We start from the raw sequence: 24,331 nt of genomic DNA, 5'->3' as shown, positions 1-24,331 counted from the left end.
TCCATCTTATGGCTGTATTATTGGACTACAACACTTTTTTTAATGCTCTCTCCCATATGTTATATAACAATACATGCAGAATAATCACTAACCTGCCTGGCGGCGCAGCCTTAGCAGCCTATCAGCATAGGCTTGCTGATTCGTAACACGGTCACCTGCAGCTGTAAAGTAAATGAAGGGATATTGAGACATTCCTATCCGTTATACATACTCCATTTTAAATCCTTACATACTGCATTCCATGGCTACATACTCAGTTGTGGGGCATCCCGCATCCCATGGGCCTCCTGTATCCACTGGTTCAGGCGGTCCTCCTTTCGTCTCTTCAGGTCCGCATGGTGGTGATGGACCTGCTCACCAGTCCGGGGAATGCCTGTGGCACTGGTGAGGTCACGAGCTAACCGGTTCCAAGCCTCTGCCTTGTACTCCGTCCTTTGGAACTGGCCCTACAGGAGTCTTGCCTCGTGATGGTGGACTAGGAGCCAAACCATGTATTTGGACTCCTCGGTGCCCCATCTCTACTCTCGGAAGCGCACTCCCTTTCCAACACCAGACATTCTGACCGCAGATGTGAGCTACAATCAGTTATGGCATGTATTCCCACCTGTGGGGCTTAAATATGCCGCATTTCCCGCACTTTTTTGTGAGTGGCCGTTTTGTAAAATTCTCGGCTGACTGCAGACCTGCTTAGTAATGGTTAAACTACCATTCCTAAGTTTATGTATGTAAATAGTGGCTGTTTCCCCTATGTTGTCATGGCTTAGTGGTTCTGTACTTTGATTATGATGCAAAGGGTCCTGGGTTCAAACCTTGTCATTCTTTTATTTTAATACTGTCTAGACAGGCTAGGGGATGTGGCTGCGTTTAAGCAACTTAGCTCTACGTTGCTCCCCTGTGCCCTACGGTGCCCTGGTTGGCATGGCGTGCACGTCCGTGCAAACACATTGCGCTGGGTAAAGCATTTTTAAATGTTGGGCAACTCTATTGTGCTGGGTAAATCCCTATTAAACTATGGGCAATTCTGTTTAGCTGGATAAAGCACTATTAAACTATGGGCACCTCTGTTTAGATGGGTATAGTGCTATTAAACTATGGGCATATGTGTTTTGCTGTGTAAAACGTTGCTTAACAGCAGGCTATTATATATCTGGGTCTTTTCAAAATATATATTTTGTTCGCTGATACATTGGCCATGTCACTGCTTTTAATAAAATTTTAATCATATTTGTCTGGTATTATTTCAAATACTGATTTAAAACATAAATAAGAAGGGGAGTGGTAGGACTCAAACCGTGAATGCCTTCTCTTTGTGCATACGCTCTACCATTACGCTACTGCTATCTGGATTAATTTGCATAAGTAGTTCTTATATACTCTTCAATGTCACAATTGCTAACTGTGGTTAAGCAATAGGCACACCCGAGCACACACGCGCAAATATGGGCAGCTATAGCGTGGATTTAAAAAAAAAAATTTTTTTTCCGTTTTATAACTCTGATGGGGGTTTACAGTGTCAGGGAGTGTGGTGTTGGGTGCAAGTACATTTGAGCGGACTCGCTCTTGTCTGTTGACATTATGCTTTTTAAAACCTTGCAGGGGCGTGGACTTTTAGACTGTTCAGCAGTCGGACATGCCCCCTGCTTGCCTACTCAGTCCGTGTAAGAGTTACGGATGAGTCATCATGCCCTCATGAATATTCATGGCACGCTGACGTCATACCGTTCAACTGCAGCCTCAGAGTAAGACATATTAAATCTTACACGGAGGTTTCGTGAATCCGGCCCATAGTCATGTGAAAGGGGCAACATGGACTGCCATACAGGACACACCATTAGCTACTATGTACATAGGTGAGAAAGACCAGAAATTTACAAACTAGCACCAATGCAAGTAAGTGTGAGAGAAAATAGAGGCTGCGTTACTGCAAACTGTCTGGAATATAAAATGTCAGGCAAACAATGCAAGTAAGGATGCAGTCATGCAAGTTAAAATAATAAAATCTGAAATAATAATATGCTATACTGTAATGGGCAGAAAAATGTAAAGTGTATTACTAGAATAATATATATCTTTCTAGTCACAGCAAGTAAATATGAAAGATAGGTAAAATAATTCTAGACATGTCACCCGCGTTTTTCTTCTTTTCATAACCCTTTCATTCAGAATAAATTGAAGCACAACATTCATTCTGTCATTTAAATAAAGGAATTTAGTGCAAAGCTAAGTAAATTGTGTAAATATATATATATATATATATACTTTACCAGCAAGCTAGAACCTGGAATTGCGAAGCACTGCTTATAAAGGTATGCACTACAAAACAGCAGAAGTACATGGGCTTTGTGCTCTTTCTTGTAGAATTTCAGCAGTTCAGCAAGTTCGCGGAGTTCTTCCAAGTCTGATGGAAACTTTAAGGCTCTGGAAGGAACAAAAAATAGAAATATATCAGAGGTATTCCCCTGTATGAAGTAATAAAGTTAAAAAAATTGATACATCAGCTGCTTTTGTTTTTCTTCTGTGAGCAACTCAGCTGTTTCTGTTTACATGCTTGTTTCCCTTCAAAAGTGAATTAATATTTCACAGCAATTATAATATAATCAAGCATCGTAATCATGTGGTAGGAAAAAAAAAAAATTAAATATCACTTTATAAAGTGAGCTAAATCTAGCATTATAAATAGCTAGAAGCAAAAATGTTGTCACAATACATGTGTAGCAACTGCAGTGTGGAAGAATGGTGAAGCAATTGCTTTGATTATTACTGTTAGATGCATAGTGGCAGACAAACTAACCAGTGACAGAATAGGTAAATGAAATACAAAATAATAACAGTACGGTGGATTAAAGTGCAGCACTGCAGAACATGAAGGAAGGGCGTCATAAGCACATTATGTGAAACCCAGCCATGTTATTAACTTGTTTAGTATGTAACAGCAAAGAAAACTGGAAGGGGACAGGGGTAAGTGGGTAACAGAACTACTAACGGATAGTTATACACAGCAGAGACTAAGTGCAATGGGAATGTTGAGCTATGCTGACCCTCAAGTACTTGTCAACACAGGTATGGCAAATCAGTAAATTTGTTTTAAATAATCACTCATCTTACTGTCGTGGCTTGTGGTGTTTAGTAAAGCAGTCTTCACTTCTAAATTTTTACCTGCAAATGAGCAAGAATACAGTGATAAGAATAACCAGGCTTACTCCACTGTTCCACTTTCTACATTTTATGCTGGTGATGTGCTATGCCTCAAGCTATAACCCAATTGTCTGTTTTTGTTTAATCTTCTTTGCAAATTAGTAAGACACTCACTAAAATGTAAAACTGAAATTTCTAAAGGTTTTTACATTTAATTGTTCAACTTTCACTGCATCCTTTGGGAATTTAAGGTGGTTCCTCAATGTTATTCAGCTTCAGAAGATAACAGAGTGTGGGAAAAGAACAAAACACTGACACTTGAGTACAATGTTTCAAAGTAAAATATTTTTTTTTCTTGGAAATAAAATAATTGTTCTAAAGTCCAGGAGTAATTACACACTTTACATGCAAAACCTTTTTACTATGAAAAAGGTATCTCATAAAAATAACTTGTAACAGTAAACCCATACATGCTACTAGTTATAAACACTGTGCTACAAAGATTTAGTGCTTAAAAAGCAAAATTCCTATATCTAATCAGCTTATATAATGACTTGAAATAGCTGCTGTAGGACTATAGTCAGTAACAAGAGAGAAAAGGGAAGAAATGTGAAATTACAAGAAATAACTATACTTAAAGTAAAAGAGAGATGCCAATTAGTTGCTACACTGAGAAATCAAAATCACACAGCCGCATGCAAGTCTTAACAGTACACAGGAATGAGCATTACAAATCAAACATAAAAAGGTAAAAAATGCATTCATCTCACATAAAATACATTTAATACATATTTGCAGATGCCATTCTAAACAGACTTTGTACAGAAAAACACAGATCTCTCAGTTTAATTTAATATATACAGTTGTACAAAAAATCCATCCTAACAATTTTCTCCCCTCTGTGATATCACTACAATGCAACCACTCAAATCTAGCTTTCTAAATGCACCCATTTTATTACCATAGACATTACAATTTAACTATTATTAAGCTTGGTCTTCATCTGCCTCTTGTTGATGCATGTAAGCTGATCTGTTTTCTGAGCAAGTACATGATGAAATTAATAGAATGTGGAAAAATGTTATATGGAAATCCATGGGTGACTGGAACAAAATGCTTTGGAAAAAGAAGGTGAAGTGTTTGGCTTGGTAACAGAAATGAAGCAGGAGATCATCGAATAGAATTCTGTATGGCAAATAACCTGGTCATTTCAAACATCTTCTTTCAGCAACAGAAGTACCAACTCTACATGTGAACGTCACCCAATGGTTTGCACAGAAATCCTACCATGTTACGGGAAGTAAAGGACGGGACAGCTCAATAACATCAATAAGAACAAAATGTGGGGCTAAATGTGGTGCAGATCCACCAGCTAGTACCATGCAAAATCAAGGCAGAGCTGAAGAGTAAGCCAGGCAGTTACTTAGTAAAGTATGATTCTGAAAAAATATTATCAGAGTTCAACTCTGAAATCGAGTTGCTGAATCAGATGCAAACGATAGAAGAGTCATTTATGGGAAAACATCAAGACTGCTTGAAGGAAGGGAAAAGTTCCTGCAAAAACGTGAACAATAATAGTCACAGAAGTTGACTGATGGCACCTTGAACATTGCTCAGGAACATGGAGAAGATAAATGCATAGGAGACACAGAGGTACTGTCAGAACTAGACCAATATTTCTAAAGTAGAACATGACAAAGAAAAGTACTACAATGACGTGTGCAAGAAAACCACATCAGAAAACACTTACGAACAAGATCAGCTTTCCTACAACTGCCGGAGTGAACTAGAAAATTCTAGTCTTGTATTGGAATGTTAAAAGATTACTGAAAGATCTATGCTGAAAAAATTAAGAAAATGTGGAAAGACTACTCAGCCATTACACAATAAAAATCAAAGAGATCAACAACTGTTTCAACCCATGTCTTAGATCAGGAGCCGAAAGTGATGAAGGTAGCAGAAGCAACACTAAAAGCTTTACCGCAGAACAAAGCAGGCATTGATGAGATTTCCACTAAATGGATTACAGCACTTGGACGCTGTCAGGACATTTATAAGATAACAGTGGCTGACGAACTGGAAAAGATAATGCAGTTGTGTAAGTAATCTTGTTCTAACAGATCACTGTTGCTGTAGCCTAACCTATATGGGTCCTAATGCACTGCTACCAGCCAGATTTTCAAAGCTAAAGAGTTCCCTTTATCCCCTCTGCCAGTAGCTTGAGGGGAGCTCCATATAAAGAGCAGTTAAGAGCATGAAAAGCTCAGAGTTTTCCTGCCACAAGGGAGGCAACAGCCCTGAAAGAAAAGTGTAAGGAAAGACACCCAAAAAGGTAGACTATATTCATCAAGCTGTACACATATACAACCCTGGCAACACAATAAACAGTAAAAAACAGGGCAATGGAGGGAGGGTATGGCTACTGGAACAGTGATCTATTAGAACATATACTGTTATGGTAAGTTTATTTACACAACTGAACTATGTTCACTATTAGATCACTGTTACAGTAACAAGGAGGGTGGGGAATAATTAATCACTTTAGAATTTTTGGAGAGTCCTTCTAGACATTTAGAAGAACTCCGGATATCAGCAGAAAGGGTGAAAAGGCAGAAAAGGAACATTTCTGTCCATGGGAATGAGATAGCATCTATCTTTCAGACCTGTTTGCAAGGAGTCCTGGAGTACAATTATGAGAGGAAGCAAAAAGTTCAACTTGAGTTGTTCCCACCAGATGGGAACAATTTCTGGAAGACTCCAGGATGAAGTTTCCATTTGTGGGAATCTGTCCTGGACCTGCTTAGCTTGTTTGCAAATCAAGTTTTGCTCTGACGAAATGTATGAAGTCCAAGCAGTCAGCCTGGGAGACAGCAACACAACTCATTTTATCATAGAAAGTCTGCAAAGAAGATATGATGTGATACCCCCATTTGTTTATGTACCACACCAGTGTGGTGTTTTCTATATAAACTAGTAAAGGTCCCAGGGACCAGAGATGCTTTAAGGCTGTCAAATCATTGATCATTGCCAGCATCTCTCTGACATTTATGAGCTTCTGTCTATAATGAGAGTTCCACAGACCTTGCACTTTCTCCCCCATTGGAGGACACACCCCACACCAGGTTTAAAGCATCTGTACTGACAGACTGGAGAGGGGACAGAAGAGAAAATGTGAGTCCTGGATTGTAGGAGATCTGGTCTACTGCCACAGCATTTCCATTCTTATGAATACAAAACAATGAGTGAGAAGGTCACTATAAAACCAATCAGTAAAAACAAAATGAAATGGTAAAAACAAAATGATCAGTAAAAACAAAATGAAAAAACAATCAGTAAAACTTTTGTTTTTACATTAATATGAATCCCAAAACAAAGATAATACAGTTCTGGGTGAAGGGATTACAGAAGACTTTCCAAGCTGATTTGGAAACCTAGACTAAGTAAGAGATTGAGACTCTTGATAGCTGAATCCTGCAAAGATAAGACCATAATCCAAATATGGAACAATACAAATGCCTTGAAGTCTGCAATCAGCAATTGCTGTTGTGACAGTTTGCGAATACCCTTGGTGCAGTGGAAAATCCAAAGGGTAAGGAAGAGAAGTAATAATGTAATTCAGACACAGAAAATCTTAAAAAATACCCAAGTGTTTGTCAATGGTAATGTGATGATAAGCATTCTTTACTTCTAGCTTTTAGGGAAAGAAGAGAAAGCATTCAGAACTCTGGAACCTTGATGAAAAGAAGAAGAAAAGGAAAGGTACAGCACAGGCTTCCGAGATCTTTCATAGGCGAGTACTAGGCCATCTTGCCTTTGCAGGACATTTTAAACTTAGTCCTTTACCCCATTTGGAATTTAAAATTAACCTGACCTTTTTCAAGATTTATATTTATATACTATCCATAAAACAGTGATTACCTCTAGGGTCATGCAGTATAGATGTATATTTTCTTTTCAGCAATTATCATTCACTCCATTACATAACTTGGTCAATTCCTGCCAAACCCCACTCATCCTCCTGAACATTATTCTGTATGTATTACTCCCAAATATTTCATAAATTTCTTTGTAATTTGCTCCTTCTCTTTTCTAAAACCCCACCTTCAGTTCTTTAATCTCCTTTACAACATTCATTACTTCAGTCACAGTTTGTTTTGATTTCCATTTTCAAGTAATTGCTTTTTTGGCTGCAACTGCCATTAAATTTATTAAGGCATTGCTATATCTAAGGAATTCTGATCCAGTGTCCCAGCTCAAAAAGTCATACAGTTATTTACTTTAAGCTGTGTACCTAATTTAGCATGTTTCTCCAAAAGTGATGGTCACTGTTCTTACACCTACATTCTGTACATCTCCTAGAACTACTGTAAATTCCCTTCATGTATGGTTTTCTTGAATTTATTAGTAGAATACAGCATTCTGTTCAGCAATACATATTTATAGGATCATACTGCTTTCTCTTTTTCTTTATCTAGGTTCTAGAAAACTCCTTGAATAAAAACCTTTGACAATCCGACAGGGGTCACTGGTTTTATTATTCCTTGAGCAAGCATCTGATGCATGATGGGAGGAACAAAGGAGACTTCTCTTGTAGATTAAGGGGAATCTCTTGAAACAGGGGGAGGAATTTCCACTGCCAAGTTTACTGTTGCTGAATTACATATAAAACCAGTTTGTCTTTCACAGTCTGGTACCACAGGGGAAGATGAAGTCTCAGGGACATGAAGAGGGTGCCAGGGTACGAAAGGAGGATGGGTGGGAGCCTAAGCAGACAAATAGTCATGCTGACTATGAGGACTTTACTTGATTTTTGGAGGCTTTCTCTTTCTTTTTGAATCCTCCTTGACATTGTTTTTAAAATCTTGTTTACTGGCATCTCGCTGCTTAAATTGCTTTTTGAAACAAGGGACTGAGGAGAGGAATTCTTGTTTATCTTGAAAAAGGAGACTTGAAAAATCTGAGTAACTCACTGAATCAACTTTCCCCTTTCATTACACTTCTTAATTAACTAAGCTGCAGAAGGGGCTAAACAGAACTTTCTTGCCTAAGGGAGAATTCAAAATTTCAGTTTTGATCTTCAGGAGGATATTGTAAATTAAGCCAAGCCAGTCTTCTCAATGCTGATGCAGATCCAGCAGCTCTACAGGAGGAATCAAAAACATCATAAACTCACTTTAAATTATACTCTGTAACCTGAAAAGCAGACAAAATACAGGCATTCAAATATTTTTTCCTTCAGAAGAAGAAAGGTTAAGCAATGATTTCTGCATGTTACCAAAGGTTAACAGTTTTAGCATATGGGTTTGACAGTTTTATCAATCAGGATTGTATAGTACTAAAGGAATGCATTTTCTTCCACAACTTATCCAGTGCTTTCCCATCCTTGTCAGGGGGAATGGGATTAGCAGTAGTGATCTGTTTTTGCAGATTTTGAAAGTGAAAACTCTGCAGAGTATGCTCTAGGAGCAGGGGTGACTATGAGGTAAATTAAAAACAGTGAGGAAAAACAGTCTCTGAAGCAGGCAATCCAGAATGAATTGCTGCTGAAACTGGCATATCCAGTTGTAACAATTCAGAAATGCATTTTCTGTGCTATAGGAATTTCATTCTGCTCCCACAGAAAACCCCCTCTCATCTTAGATAATGTTTCAGGAAAGGATACATCTTTAGGAGGCAAATCTGAAACCAAATATTTCTCAGAATCAGAGTGCTCAGATTGAGGCATTCCTGAGGTGCATCCTTTCCCCTGTAATGCTTATTCGTCTAACAGGAAATCCCTATCAGAAAGAAAGGGAATGCTTTTCTTTTTCTTGTAAGAAACTAAATGCAAGGAAAAGCACTCAGGGTTTCCTCAGCAAATCCTAGTAAGCCTTCCCTGTCCATGGAAATAGTAACCGGAGACTGGAAAGTTTTCTCACCATGTTCACCTTTCTTGGGAGCCTCCCTGGAAAAAGACGGACTCTCAACAGGCACACTACTCCCCAAACAGAGTTCTCTAGCCTGGATAAGAAAAAAACCCACTCCTACCCTAAGACTAACAAGAGTGTCTCTCCACTGAATGCTAAGGGTATCTCTATGGCCACAGAGGAAGTGGCTATTCCCTGGTCTTTCATGGCTGCATATGCTACAAAAGCACCAGTGGAAAAGCACCCATTGACCTAATGTTATATAATTTCCATGTGAAAACCTTGTATAATGCCAGACTGTGACAGCAATCATCATCTGAAACAGTACACTTGCTACTTGGGTACAAGAGGCCATATTTCATTGGGAGGTTGGTATAATGGTTAAGGTGTTTACCTCATTTACATAAGATATAGGGTTTGACTCTCACCTTTTCAAGAGAAACTGGTTATGCTTTAAATGGGTCACAAGGGCAGCTAACCTAGTACTTACCTATGAACCTATGAAAAAGATAAACAGTCTGGGGAACTACAAACAACCATAGCAAAGTGACTCATCAATGGCTGAGGTGAAATACGGACCAGTCTGATACCCAAAGATTCCTTGACAACAACAACTTCTTGCAGAGAGGGAAAGGTAAAACCACAGACAACAGAGGCTGCTCTACTGTCAAGCCAAGAAAGAGGTCTTAAAAGTGGATACAGGAGCTTGAGTGAGTAACTAAAGGGTAAAGTAGAGAACAAGTAATTCTGAAGTAAGCAAACCATGACAGTCCCCCACAAGCACAATATCCTGCCCCCGAAACAAACATTCAACTCAAGATTAAAATTCTAATCAAAAATTAAACTTTTCCATGCAAGAAGTTCACAAAAGATTTACATGTCAACTCCCCTTAGAAAGGAAATGAAAATCCCTCACAGCAAGAGGTTCTCCGGTTCGATTCTCAGCTGGAGCACCTTCTGTGCAGAGTCTGCATGTCCTCCCTATGGTCAAGTGACTTTAAAGACATGCAGGTAGGTGCATGCGTGTGTGGGTGTGCCTTCTTTGAAGGTTGGGTGCGGGGCTGGCAACTCAACACCATAAAAATTCACTGCCAATCATTAGCGTACCGGAGTTCCACTCTGGCGACCCCTAACTGGGAAAAGCCAAAAGACAGTTTAATCAGTTTCCTAGCTAAGTACAATAAATGAATCAGAAAAACACTGATTTTACATATAAAATTATTTTAGTGGAAGGTTTTCTCCAGTGGAGAGCTCATCTGTCCAGCACTGAGGGATTGCTAGAAGACCAACAGTTCAATGGGGCCAGCTGAAGGGGCGCTCTTCAGTGGCAAAGAAGTTCTTCTACAACTCTTGATAGTTAAAGCATATGGAAGGTGCTCCAGAACTCTGAAAGCTGTACAGTGGCAAGGGGTAGGACCCAATTAAACTAAGCTACTGCAACAGTGATCATTATGTTGAACATCTAGAAATGCTATATCAAAGATATCTGCTGGCTAGGATTATGATCACTAAATGAACTGCTCAACTTTAACTACAACAGGCAAAAAATGATGTTAGCATCCTCAAAAAACTAGTAATGGTTGTTGGAGGTTTAAATCCTAAATCACAGCCGACTGGCAGAGCATGATTTATAATTATGAAGTACTACAACCTCTTTGGGAAAAATTAATTCTTTCCAGCAAGCATTGTGGTTTCATACATTTATGTTTACTAAACTTTTGGTATTGTTTAATGCACTAACTTCTGGATGTGTACCCAAGCCTCAATTTCAACTTATCTGGAGCTTATAATAGTCAAGAAAATGAATACAACAAATTGAAAAATGCTGTCCACTTCTTAATTTACAAAATTTATAAATACTCTCACTGTCGGGAGTCAAAAATGTCTACTATTAAGTTGAAAATAAACAAAATAACAACAAGATATAATTAGTGGATAAAAATTAACTTAATATAGAAATACTAATATTCTTTGATCAATGTCTGCTGTTTGCTTGTTTAATGAACCTTAATGATGTATATACTAAGGTAAATACTTTCATTTAATTTGTCATTGTGTTTGTTCCTCTATATTGAAATTCAATAAAATATTTTTAAAAAGCAACAACTCTAAGAAGTATAAATATAAATGTTTACAACTGGTAACGGAATATGAATGGATACACATCTTTCCCATTCCCATTTAATTTATACATAAAAATCATAACATATACCAGCCTGCAGCAAGAAAAAGCAAGGTGTGAAAACTAGAAAGAACCTTCACTATGCTAACAATAATATACTACTAGATGAAAATGAAGTTGATCTGAAATGACTGTTTGTCAAGATTAAACAAAAATCTTAAAATGGGTTTTCACCTTAATAGGAAGAACACAAAGGTCCTGATAAAAAGTATAAGTAATGCATTTATTCTTGATGGAGATTAAAGAAATAGACAACTTGAATCAGTCAGTAATAAAATGATAAGTCAAGAAATCTGACAATCTCACTCAGCAGAACAACCTTGAGGGATTTATGTGTAGAGATGTACCTTTCTGTACAAAGCCTCGACTTGTTCAATCTATTAATAATGTGATAGGAATGTAAAAGTTGGACAGTGAAGAAACAACGCAGTAAGAAAATTGTTGCCTTTGACTTATGGTGTTGGCAAAGAATACTGTGTAAACAATGGACTCCCTGAAAATCATGTCAATCAATGCTGACATCTCGTATGTAAGCTGGAATGACAATATTTTAACTTTTATACTTTGGAAATATCACGTGAAGAGAAAGACCTTTAGATAAAGACATTGTGTTTGGCAAGGTCAAAGGTCCCAAGCAGAGTCAAAGGTCAAGCTAAATACAGAAGACTGGAAATTCAATGGACTAACTCAATAAGTAGAAAGGTAGCAGTGATGTCATCTGAAAGGAGACAGAAAGAAAACAGCTCAGGGCAGCTATTCATAAGGTCACTATGGGTCAATATCAACTTGAAGGCATGTTATAATCAGCAGCCAAAGTACACACTGTTGCCACTTAAACTTCAGTCTTTTGACAAACTCTCCAGCCATCAATTTCTGACTAGTAGTAATGTCTTTCTGCTTTTCTCGGTTAGGGGTCTCACAGCGGAACTCTGGACCGCTAATGATTGGCAGTGGATTTTTAAGGTGCCAGGTTGCTAGCCTGATGCCCAACCTTCAAAGAAGGCACACCCATTCATGCACGCACCTACCTGCATGTCTTTAAATGTAACTCGACCGCGGGGGGGACATGCAGACTCCACACAGAAGGCTCTCCAGCCAGGAATCGAACGGGAGAACTTCTTGATGTGAAGTGACAACGCTAACCGCTGCTCCACCGAGGATACATCAGTTTCTGACTACTAATATTTCAAAATGATACATGACTTGCTTTGGCAAGTCCGCAAAGCCTAGAATAAAATCCCAGCAAAATGTCTGTTCAAATGGTTAGCAGTAATTTATAAAGATATGGGTAGTATGCAGACATTACTGTACTACCAGGCATTGTGAATTATAAGCCTGAAGGGCAAGTGCCTTGCACGTTCCTTGGAGCACAGTAACATATGTAAAATGTTGAGCCTTGAGTGCCTTTTTGCATCAATAACATGGAAATCTTTATTTAAATTACCTAGTTTAGGTAAACAGAATCATTTACTTGATACTGTATTTAGATGTAAAAATGTCATCATCAGTTACACATTTTTGAGATTTTAAAAATATACTCCAGTATACTGCAGATTTTTAAATATGACTGCTGTTGAATTCACAACGTGGTATAACTATATGGGTATTGGTAGGTTTTACATCAAAATACAGAAAATGGCTGTATTCATGAAATTAAACTCATCTATGTAAATTTGACAGCTGCACACATTTTCCAGAAATATTTAAACTCATTTTAGGATGCTGCCAGAAAATCTATGCAACTGTTACTGCACCAGTCCATTGGACAAAGTAATTTTCAGTCTGTTCTATTCTAGGGAGATTATTATATATCTATTTATCAACATTTGATGCCTGCAGTACTCCTACAAGTAGCTCAATGGCATACTATCAGAAACTGATGTCTATTATTAATTTAGTGATTTCAGTCTTCAATTCGCCACCAAACCATAACCTTTATTAAGAAGAGATCAACAACATGAGACAAAAATCTGGACATTCCCTAAAAATTTAGATTTGACAGGCATGCTAAATGGACCATGCACAGTACACATCTTACATGTCCCAGAATACCACATGCCAGAGGAAGAACACTAAAGTCCATTGATACAATGACATTATTTAGAAAAGGTAAAACATTTTTTCCCTTAATCAGTGTCAATGTATACCAGCAATAACCTACTCCTGTAAGTTGGTAATGCAGGATTTAGCCATGGCTTTGTTTAATCACTCAGCTTTGCTTTTGTAATCAAACCATGTCAACTGGGGGGTAAACCCTGCATTATCCACATCCAGTAGTGAATTAATGCTAAATTATGTCAACTTTTTTACTCATTTCCTCTGCATTACCACAGCATTAAGAGCATGGAAAGATGATCACAGAACACTTGCCACAGAACCTAATAAACAAAAATGTTATGGTTTCATAATTCTGAGCACAATGGCTAACAAAGACTTTTACTTTAGTCTGGCACTCTGCTGCATAAATGCTGGACAAAACAACACATCCGTCTTTAAAAGAAGGACAACTACAGGAGGCGTCTCTACTGCCAACAAACAGTTGCAAACAAAACTAGAAACAATGCTTAATATTTCTAATATGCTTGTGTATATAAGGGGATTATACAACGACCCTCCCATTAATATTCAAAAACGTGCATGCTGATTGGTCAGCGTGCACGTTGTAAATCAGAGTTACAGTAATGGAAAAAGGTCCGGTCGCCTGGACTTTTTCCAGTACTATAACTCTTTTTTTACAGTAATGGAGAATGCAAGATCTCCGTTGCTTCACATTGTCTCGCTATGTTAAACGAGTTTAACATAGCGAGACATCTTTAAAAAAAGCAACGGAGATTCTCTGTTGCTTTTTTTAAAGCTGTCTCACTATGTTAAATGAGTTTAACATAGCGAGACAGTTTGTAAAAAGCAACGGAGATCTTGCTTTCTCCGTTGGTTTTTCAAAATGGTCTTGCTATGTTAAATGGGTATAACATAGCGAAACAGTTTGTAAAAAGCAACGGAGATTCTCCGTTGCTTTTTTTAAAGCTGTCTCGCTATGTTAAACCCATTTAACATAGCGAAACAGTTTGTAAAAAGCAACGGAGATCTTGCTTTCTCCATTGCTTTTGCCCACAGCTCTGATCTACTGCGTAGGCATACACATGCGCAGTACATCAGAACTGCTGCAGAATACCAGACAGCTGCAGAAGGGCAGCAAGGAGGCATTATACAATGCCATTATTTAAGAAAAGTATTTTTTTTTCTTAAATAATGTCATTGTATAATAGCAATAACCCACTTCTGGGTGTGGGTAATGCTGGATTTACCCACGGTTGGCTTTGTTTGGCCACTTGGGCTTCACCCTCGTGACCAAACTACACCAACCGTGGGTAAATCTAGCATTACCCACACCCAGGCGTGGGTTATTGCTATAGTATCTAATATTTGTGTGCATACACTGAGAGTGTAATAAAGGGTACACTGAACATAAGGATTATCTGGTTTCTGATCAGTACCATCTTGTTTTGTGTTAAAGATATGAAGTCAAGAAATTTACCTAAACACGAGAGTGAAGAGAAGCTTAAGTGAATCTTAATATCCAAGTGAGAACACATAAAACAGACATGATCAGAGAAACCGTGCCATAACTCTTTGTAATACATGGAGAGTCAGGTGCTCCAATGTACTATTAGTTATAGCAAAAAAAAAACAAAGAAAGAGCAGGGCAGTCAAGTGTTTTTAAAGCTCTGAAGTCCTATTATAGTTGTCAAAGCCAACTGAAAGATCTCATGGTCTAACATCTTTAAAAGTAAAACTCTTCTGTCTGCAGTGTGTGTGTGTGTGTGTGTGTGTGTGTGTGTGTGTGTGTGTGTGTGTGTGGAGAGGAGGGTAGTGAGTGGTGTGTCACAGTTTTTAAAGCTGTTTGCACTTCCCAGTGCCATTCACTGGTGGATGCTATGTACTCTAGTATGAGACTAGAACACAACAGCTCTGAAAGGTGCATAACAAAACTTGGTTTGTACCTGTTTGACACTAGAGATGTCCATAACAATATTGTCTTTTTCCAGAATATGGAGCATAATCAGCACACTTCACATACAACAATGTTTTAGTACATGGAGCCCTGTGATTATGCTCCAAAAATCGGTAAAAAAAAGATAAACTTGTTAAGCATGTCCTCAGCATAAGCCCTAATCTTAAAAAGCACTCATGGTGCTTAAAAAGCTTGTTAAACACCACTAACTGATGTTAAACTCAGGTCTTGCATGAAGAACTAACAATAACACTGCTGGCCAATATAGCACAGTAGCAAAAGATAAACAGCCTATTAAAAGCTGTTAAAACTTCACTCTGCCACATTTAAAACAAAGTTTGGTAGACTAAGTGTCGAACATTGTTTAAAGCCATCAGCTCTATAGAGGAGCACTCATTTTCTGCCTGTTGTCTACTCCACTGAGCTGTGTGTTTTAACGGCTTTCAAAAGCTTTCAAATCCAGTAAAACATTTTGTGCTCCTACACACTTTATCTGTAACTGGTTGTACATGGGGAAAAACTACTTCCATGCACTACAAAGAATTATTAGTGGGTCATCGGTCATAACAATACCTTATTATTTGTTCACAATAAGGAAGCTAAGAGCCAACTGCTAAGCCTCACTCTAGAGGTGAATTTTGTACCACTCATGTCTCGAACACATAAGCTGAGATCTGATCATAATCTTCTATATTCTGTATTTTATTTATTATTTGTTTCAGTCCAAGATTCAGGGCCCAGCTCATTCTTTCCACTAACAATCATGTCTTGGTTGTGGAGAAGCAGCTCTTCTGAATCTGACCATTATTTATACCTGCTGTGCAGTTAATGTGTATGTAGTAGGGACTTTTTATTAGTGAATGGAGCAGATTTTATGGAAAGGAATTCAATAAAGCAGTGGTCAGTTCACCTTGCCCATTTTATAAGCCACAGTAACCATACTGTTTCTTTACAACTTTTCATGATGACTTTTGAAACATTTCACAGCAGCAATGCTACAAAATCTTGCAGTATACCCCTCTTTTGTAATAAACTAGCAACAGACTCCCACAGCACAATCTCCTTTGCCAAGATCCACCATATCAAAAACACAAAGCATCCCACTCTAAAAGTTACCTCCCAAAACAAAGCAAAATGTTCCTAAACTACAAAGCTATAAGTATCTTCTTTGCTAAACTGTAAGGAATGGGTACAATTTATAAAAGTCAGCCCAGGAGCATACAGGGATAAGGGCCCAACTATGGCCCAGGCAATCAGAGATCAATTAGCAGCTTGGAAGCTTCATGACCAGGCAGAGGAAGATGGGTGGAAGTATCCTCCGAGGGTGATCTCAGGGCCACCCAGTGCCTCAGTTCATTGGAAGAGCAGTGTCTCGGCAACAAGCTGTCCCAGTGTGAGTGTTTGACCACCAAGCTACTTTGACAATAATGCTCATCACAAGTGCATGCACACACACACTGGGGAGGGGACAATGGTCCTGCAGTGATGCACATCATCTTTCCCCCCACTCATGGGAGGGGTTAGGTCTAAAAAGATAGACAATCATTCCTGTAATACCACTAAGGGCACAAACCACTGGTGAGGATGGCTGTATGATGGCCTACCCCATGGTTAACTCACTTTCAATGGGGAATACCCAGAATAGGGGAATGAATGGATATAGCTGATAGGGACAGACTTGACAGCTGGCAGGTGCAGCAGGAAAATAAGCACAGAAAAAAACCCCATAAACAATTCTTTAAAGACAGCAACCACATAACAAGAATATGCTGTAATTAGGAATGACACTCATTCACTGTAAATAAGACCCATCTTTCAACAACACCACTTGAAATTCTAAGGTAGGGAAAACACTTGAAAAGTATGAAACAAACACTAAGAGGTAAAGATGGCTTTGTTAAATGTCAAAAGGTTTCAACAATAAAATGGCTGACTAAAATGCCTTATTGTGCCTGAAAGTGCTTGATTGAAAACTGCAATTACTCAAACATGGTTTAAAGATCCAAAATACATATAACAAATTTCAGGGTGTAAAGTCATTCCAGTGTGCTGCAAATCCTATCAGGTAGGAGTCAGTAATGAAGCATTTATTCAAGCACACTAAGAAGCCAGGAACTGAGAAAACAACTCAGGAACAGAAGTTACTCAGTTAATAATAAAACGTCAATTGTAGTTAATACAACTATTATATGGTGTACTGTACACCATATCTATATGCCACATGCACTAGGACTTCTTAACTAAACTCCTGGATATAAGAAATAATTAAAAGTATGACCCTTGGGGAAATGTTTAACTCCCCAAACAATGACTAGGTAAATCACGTAACATCAAGCATGCCCAAACATAAATCAACTATGTATATCAAAACAAATGATAAAATACAGTAGTATGAAATTCAGCTAAGGGTGGCAATGCCTTTGATATCAACCTGGCAGTCCTAGAACTTTTCTACTCCCCAGCCATGGTTACACTCTCTATAATTAACAAAGATCAGAATGCAGCAACATTTAAAGTGAGACTAAACTAATCTCAGTCATAAATGAGTAGTCTTTTCCATACTTTATCAAAGGAAACTAATATGCAAAAAAATTACAAACTTGTAGAAAGATGGGGGATATTATTTTCAATTACCCAAATGAATCTACTCAATTTACTATCAGTAAGTTCTGTGTTGTTAATCTCTAAATTCATATGTTCATACTTTTAAGGCATAAATATACACACAAATTTAACAAATATCCTTTTGGTGTAATTATAAAACTGATACAATATATAACGCAAAAAGAGAGATACTTAACTTTCAAAAATGTCCTAGTCCAGAAAAAGTCTATATTGAATAAACTATATAAACTACTTAAGTACTATGACAGATGGGGTAAGGGTTAAAACTCATGCACCACTGTCATCAACAGTTGTGTGTGATGGGCCCAATAATATGGTTTTCTGTATCTTACCACTGATAACTATTAGTTTACAAAGGGAATCTGGGCTTAAGGGCTTTTAGTAAACCCGTACTGCTGCCTTGGGTAATAGATAAAACCTGCCATACCCAAACAAGCAACACATAGCACTATTACTGAACAAAGTTGTAACCACTGGCTCCCCAGGATTACACCAACCTCAGAGTGAGCCCAGTGATTTCTAGTGCAACTTTGCAACCTATAATTAAAACTTGACCAGAATTACACTAAACAAGCCAGTCAACTAGTAGCAATATGCTACATTTTAAATGTATTTTTTTTAAATGCACAGTCATTAAATAATTAAAGCGCTTCATTTTTAGTTCACAAACAATGCATTTATAAGTATTTTAAGATTCTTCCATGTATTTTACATTTTAAATGACTATATATTTTACACAGATATTTATTTATATGTAAAGTCAGCCCACTGGCACTTTGGCAAAGTGGCAAACTGTGTCTGATGCAAGTGACTTGGATTCAAGACTGGATTGGGATTGCTGGTGAGCCAAGACAACGGTTTGGGAATCTACTCCTCTATTCTGCCAAAAAAATTATGTGGATAGTTTGGGTGCCCTTCCCATGAGTTATCAGGAGTTGGCTACAACTCCTAAGCACTACACACACATAAACACACACACACACACAGACACACACACACACACACACACACACACACACACACACACACACACACACACACACACACACACACACACACACACACACACACTTTTTCTGAATTGTGGTTAAATCACGAGTCTCTCTCTTCTTCCCAAGATTATGGTATTCTAATACCAGAAGGTCAAAACTGAAATGTGAATAAACTGTTTATCCTAAAAATAATTCAGCCTTTAAATAATTAAGTGGCAGCAACTAGTGCTAAGTTGCTACCCTTCTAAGCAAGGATACCACACAATTTGGTACACAAGCAAAATACATAAACCCTAAATCTAATAAATAAAACATCAGCCACAAGCATTTGAAGTTAAACTAATAACATTTTAATAAAGGTTTTTAAGGCATTTTTTTTCAAATAAACAAGCAAGCAGTAAAAAGGTTGCACACAAAACTGAAAATAAAGCACTTAAGAAGGCAGAGAAGGAAAAACATTCATGTAACATAGTAACTAAAATTCATCTGTTTCTGTCTAAAAAGATATATAGTACCCTTATGGACTACTGTTTTTTCACATTAAAATGGAATTTCAGAGTCTTTATAATGCCATATAATTTGAATTTTGTTTCCAAGGGTACCTTTCAGAAGGCATGATGGATATCCAAATGCATCACCAACCTCTGAAACAAACTTCCACTACATGTCAAACAGAGTAGCACACTTGCCACATTCAAGATAAATCTAGAAAACTGGATGGGCAGTCTCAAATAATTTCCTGATATATCCTGTGTAATCTTCACTGAGGCTGGATTCAACTCTTGAATATGGCTTACTGGCTAGGCTTGTAATGGTCTATAGACCGGTTGCCTAATATTTACATACGAAATTCTCTAGCTTCTGTACCTGTTACTTTTTAAATTAACAGTCACTCTGCCTAAAGTTACCATAGGATTGTCTGAGACTTTTAACTATTAGAAGTCATTCCTGCTTCCACAATTACATATTTTTGAGAGGGAGAGGGTGAGTCCATCAATAATCTACTGTCCTAATAAAGCATCATTTTGCAACTCAGCCAGATTCATTAGGCACCAGACTGTAATAAAGCAGACAGTCAAGAAACAGAGTTAATTCCATGCCCAAGTAAAAATATTATTTTATATAACAGTGGCAACTGCACAGTGGCATAGCATAATGTAGATTATTTTACTTTTAAATCTTAATCACTTCTGTACATCTTTTTTTGCATACAATTCTAATATTGCTAGTTCATTTTTCTGATGAACTGAACAGGAATAAGTACCATTACCCTTTTGCCTGACTGTACATTTGTGGGCCCTTGCTATCTGGTCACACCAAACATTTTGCTGCTGCTTGCACTAAGTACAAGTCTTCTCACACCTACTTTAACAAGTCTTCCATATCTAACTAAACTCAGCTTGATCTTAAAGGCAGAAAGCAGAACTAAGCTAATATTTAATTACATCAGAAGACTTAAATGGAAACTGTAAATGTAACATGCTAAAAATAAACAATGAAGCAATCTTTGCCTGCTCTGTAAGCAACATCTAATCTAGTTTCATCTGACGGTCTATGAGTGAAACATACCACTGAAGAACAAAATAAAAAAACTATAAATCAATATTAGAACAAAAAAATCACGACTACTAAATTACCTAACACCTTCCAGGAACACAGAATAAAGTCTAGCTCATTGTCAGAAGTGCAAGACACAGCACTTCAAAAAACAAACTACAATTCAAACCAAAAACAGTAAATTCCCCAAATTCACTCACTTCCTCTTAAAGAATTTTCTGTATGGGGAATTCACCATATTGTACCCTCACAATGTGGGTGGACACCCTGCTACTTATACATGCTAACTCTGAGAATGCTGTACTTCAGACTAGGAGGAATACTCCAAAATACAGCAGCCTCAGGCTTAGTATATCTCTCTCCTGGTTTGCATGTTCAGTTTTTAATTTACAAGAACTGTAACTGCAGTCTTTGGAATCGCAAAAGGCACTCAATCCTTCCTTGAATTTACAAAACAAATGTGTGTGTATAAGTTTATATTCTATACACCATCTTATTCATGTGTGCTAACTCTAAACCTACTCCTAACTCTAACTCTACAGATTGCTTTACTAAAAGCCATTTCCTAACAGTACTGCAACACAAGGCAAAAGGACATAGAACACACGCACGCACCTAACATGCAAAACAGTAAATTTATCCATTTGTCTACCCCAAGAACACTTACACGTACACACCAACCACTATGACCTTTTCAGTCAAACATTCATTTGCCTGCACACTCTTACTTACAAACATTATAAAAAAATGAACATTCAGTCATTTAAAATTCACTTAAATGTGCTTTTGATGCTGCAACTACATATTTTATATACATCTATATCTATATATATTTAGTTAAAAAGATACATATGACTTGTATGTCTACTGATGAACATCCATTTGGACAATGAGTGCCAGGGCTGGTGCTTTATGTCAAACATATGGATAGCTAATGGTCAAAATGTTGAGGTATGTTTTGTCAAGACAGGTAAGTGGGGTTTGGAAGGGGTAAGACTGTTTGTCCGTGTGTTTTGAGTGTTAGGGTTAGGGTCAGGGATAGGTGAGTGAAATGGTTTTATATATGTTTGTGTGTGCGTTTTAGGGTTAGGTAAGGGGATAGACGTAATGTTTGTTGTGTGCATTTGTGTGTGGGAATGTGTCTTGTATAGAGGCAGTGTTAAGGGAAGTGTTTTTTTTTAAGGTAAGATGTAGGGTTAGGGTTGGGGGAAGGGGCAGGGTTAGGGTTAGCAGCCATTACTAAGGTGGTGTGGAGGGTGGATAAACGTGAGGATAGTGTTATGGGGGGTTTTAGTGTGAAGAGCAAGACAGGAAAATAGTTTTCCCTTCTCAATCTTTTGTAGTTTTGATATTTAAGTTGTTCAATTTTATGTAGTTTTGAACTTCTTAATGCCAATATTACATTACGTTTGATCATTCGTCAGGGAACCATATATAAAACACTGTCCTGGGTCATTGTAGTAACACAAATACTATACTATGACATTTTTACTTTGGATGAGATGTTAAACAGAGATTCCATCTGCCCGAGTTGGTGGTAGCTCAGGTGGATGTAAAAAAATCCTATGACACCTATCAAAAAGGGTAGGGGAAGTTTCTCTATGCCCTGGATAAATTTCCCATAGTGTAAATACCACCTCAGGTCTCCCCTGAAAAGAGGTTACTAGCGTAGTCGGACTAACACAGTCAACAAAGAGTAAATAAACAAATAAACAAACATCAACTCCTGTGATGCAAATATTAGGTGAAATGAAGTTATTTGCTCACCTTACACTTGTTGTAACTGTTAAATTTTAAGCTTTTAGTTTGATGTAAATATTACGTGAAATTATGTTATTTACTTATCTTAAAATTGTTGCAACTTAAATATTATGTGTTTACATTTTTCTATTTTAATGCAACTTTTACCCCCTGGCCTCAGCTGAAAAGGAGTTTTTTTGTATAACGCAGCTATAATTTCTCGGATAAAAAAAAAAAATTGTGCATACACGCACACATACATATATTCTATATATATATATATATATATATATATAAAATATGTATATAGTTTCACTTCATATACTCAAAATGCTGAAATCTCGAATTTCAGCATTTCGAGTGCATGAAGCCGAAACCCCACAAAGCCAAAATCACAAACCAGAACACACATACAGTACACCACACACAAACCACAACGCCCACACCACAAAAAAAAAAAAAAAAACACAACAAAACACCATACATACCTACACTAAACAGAAGCAGGGGAGCAAGCCCCCTGCACCCCCCACACACCCCCTACTTATATATACAAACTCCGAGATCGCACAGAGAAAAAAAAAGTCAAACACACACATTCTACAGTTCCTTGCACACACAGACACACATCACACATACACATAAGTGAAAAAAAACACTCACATACACTCACTCACAAAGATAATAATTTAACTAGGAATGAAGCTATTGCGTTACAAAAATTGAAGGAAAACACTAACATCATTATACGTCCAGCGGATAAAGGTGGTCCAGTGGTTATATTGGACTCTAAGTATTATTTTGATACTATGTTAGAGATGTTAGCTGACGAAGCCTATGAAATTGTACCATTTAGTATTGTTTTTGATCTGCAAAGTAGTATTTACAATAATTTACATGAATGTAAATCTATGGGCATTGTGAATGGTGAGTTATTTGATTTTTTCTATGTGCAACATCCTATTATACATAGACTTCATGGACTACCTAAAGTACATAAAAATCCAGTTAAACCTTCTTTCAGGCCTATAGTATCAGGCTCTGGATGGTTGACTGAACCGCTGTCCATATATTTAGATACGGAATTAAAGAAGGTATTACAAAGTTTTCCTTATGTTTTGAGGGACACAGAACACTTTTTAACTGATTTGTATACATTTATATCAGATCTTGATAGTATGGATGGCTTTTTACTGGCAACAATGGATGTGATATCGCTTTTTACTTGCATTCCTAATACTGAAGGAATCAATATTTTGAAATCGTTACTTTTTGATTGCGATTTAATTGACAATGCTAAAATAGATTTTCTTAGTTTACTATTAGAGTTAGTGTTGGAATCTAATATTTTTCTTTTCCAGGAAAGATGCTATAGGCAATGTAAAGGAGTAGCCATGGGTACTAGCTGTGCCAACAGCTATGCCAACTTGGTCATGGCTGCTTGGGAAGCACAGCATATATTGAGTCATCCTAGTATTGTTTTTTATAGGAGATTTGTAGACAATGTCTTTTTTCTTTGGAAAGGCACACACAGTATGCTTGTTTCCTTTGTTAATCAACTTAATACTATGGATTCATTCTTAAAATTTACCCTGGAATTTTCCCGAAATTATATCAATTTTTTGGATGTAACTGTCTATCGGGATATAAATGGTTTTAAAACTAAAATTTATCGTAAACCTTGTTATAAACCATCCTACTTGCATAGGTCCAGTATGCATAACCCCACCGTCTTTCATAACATTATTAAGGGACAAGCCATGAGGCTTTCCTGGTTATCATGTGAAGAATCTCTTTTTTATGAAGAGCTTCGTAAATTTGAAGTGGAACTGTTAAGGAGGGGGTACAGTCAGCATGAGATATCCAGGACATACTCACATGTGATTAATTTGAGGGAAACTAGGGTGAAACCCTATTTTTCACATAGGAATATCCAGCATGGTACAGTGACTTCTGTTCCAGTACAAAGAAGCGAAGCTGTCATTCTTCCTTATAGTAATAATTTAGATATTATTAAGAAGGCTATTGCCTCCAATTGGAATATTTTGATGGTGGATGACAGAGTTAGGGACATTGTGGGTTCTGTTCCCTCCTATACGTATAAAAATATGAAAACACTTAAGCAACAGCTTTGTTATAATGATTCTAAAGTTATGGAACGTAGTATAGTTTCCAGGAAATT

At 37.4% G+C, this 24,331-nt stretch overlaps 1 protein-coding gene across 2 annotated transcripts in view; it reads right to left on the bottom strand.

The window, feature by feature from the left end:
- TMEM41A (transmembrane protein 41A) overlaps positions 1-24,331 on the bottom strand; it is a 327,557-nt gene that overhangs the window by 209,858 nt on the left and 93,368 nt on the right. For both annotated transcript variants that reach the window (XM_044075936.1, XM_044075935.1), the window contains exon 2: positions 2,265-2,418. In XM_044075936.1, the coding sequence (XP_043931871.1) occupies positions 2,265-2,418 (154 nt within the window). The remainder of the gene's footprint in view (positions 1-2,264; positions 2,419-24,331) is intronic.

This window comes from Protopterus annectens, chromosome 6.part1 (genome assembly GCF_019279795.1).
Source record: "Protopterus annectens isolate FY-2018-M chromosome 6.part1, PAN1.0, whole genome shotgun sequence".
Lineage (NCBI taxonomy): Eukaryota > Metazoa > Chordata > Ceratodontiformes > Protopteridae > Protopterus > Protopterus annectens.
Note: the sequence above shows the minus strand (reverse complement) of the source record. Positions and strands in the feature narration are given on the sequence as shown.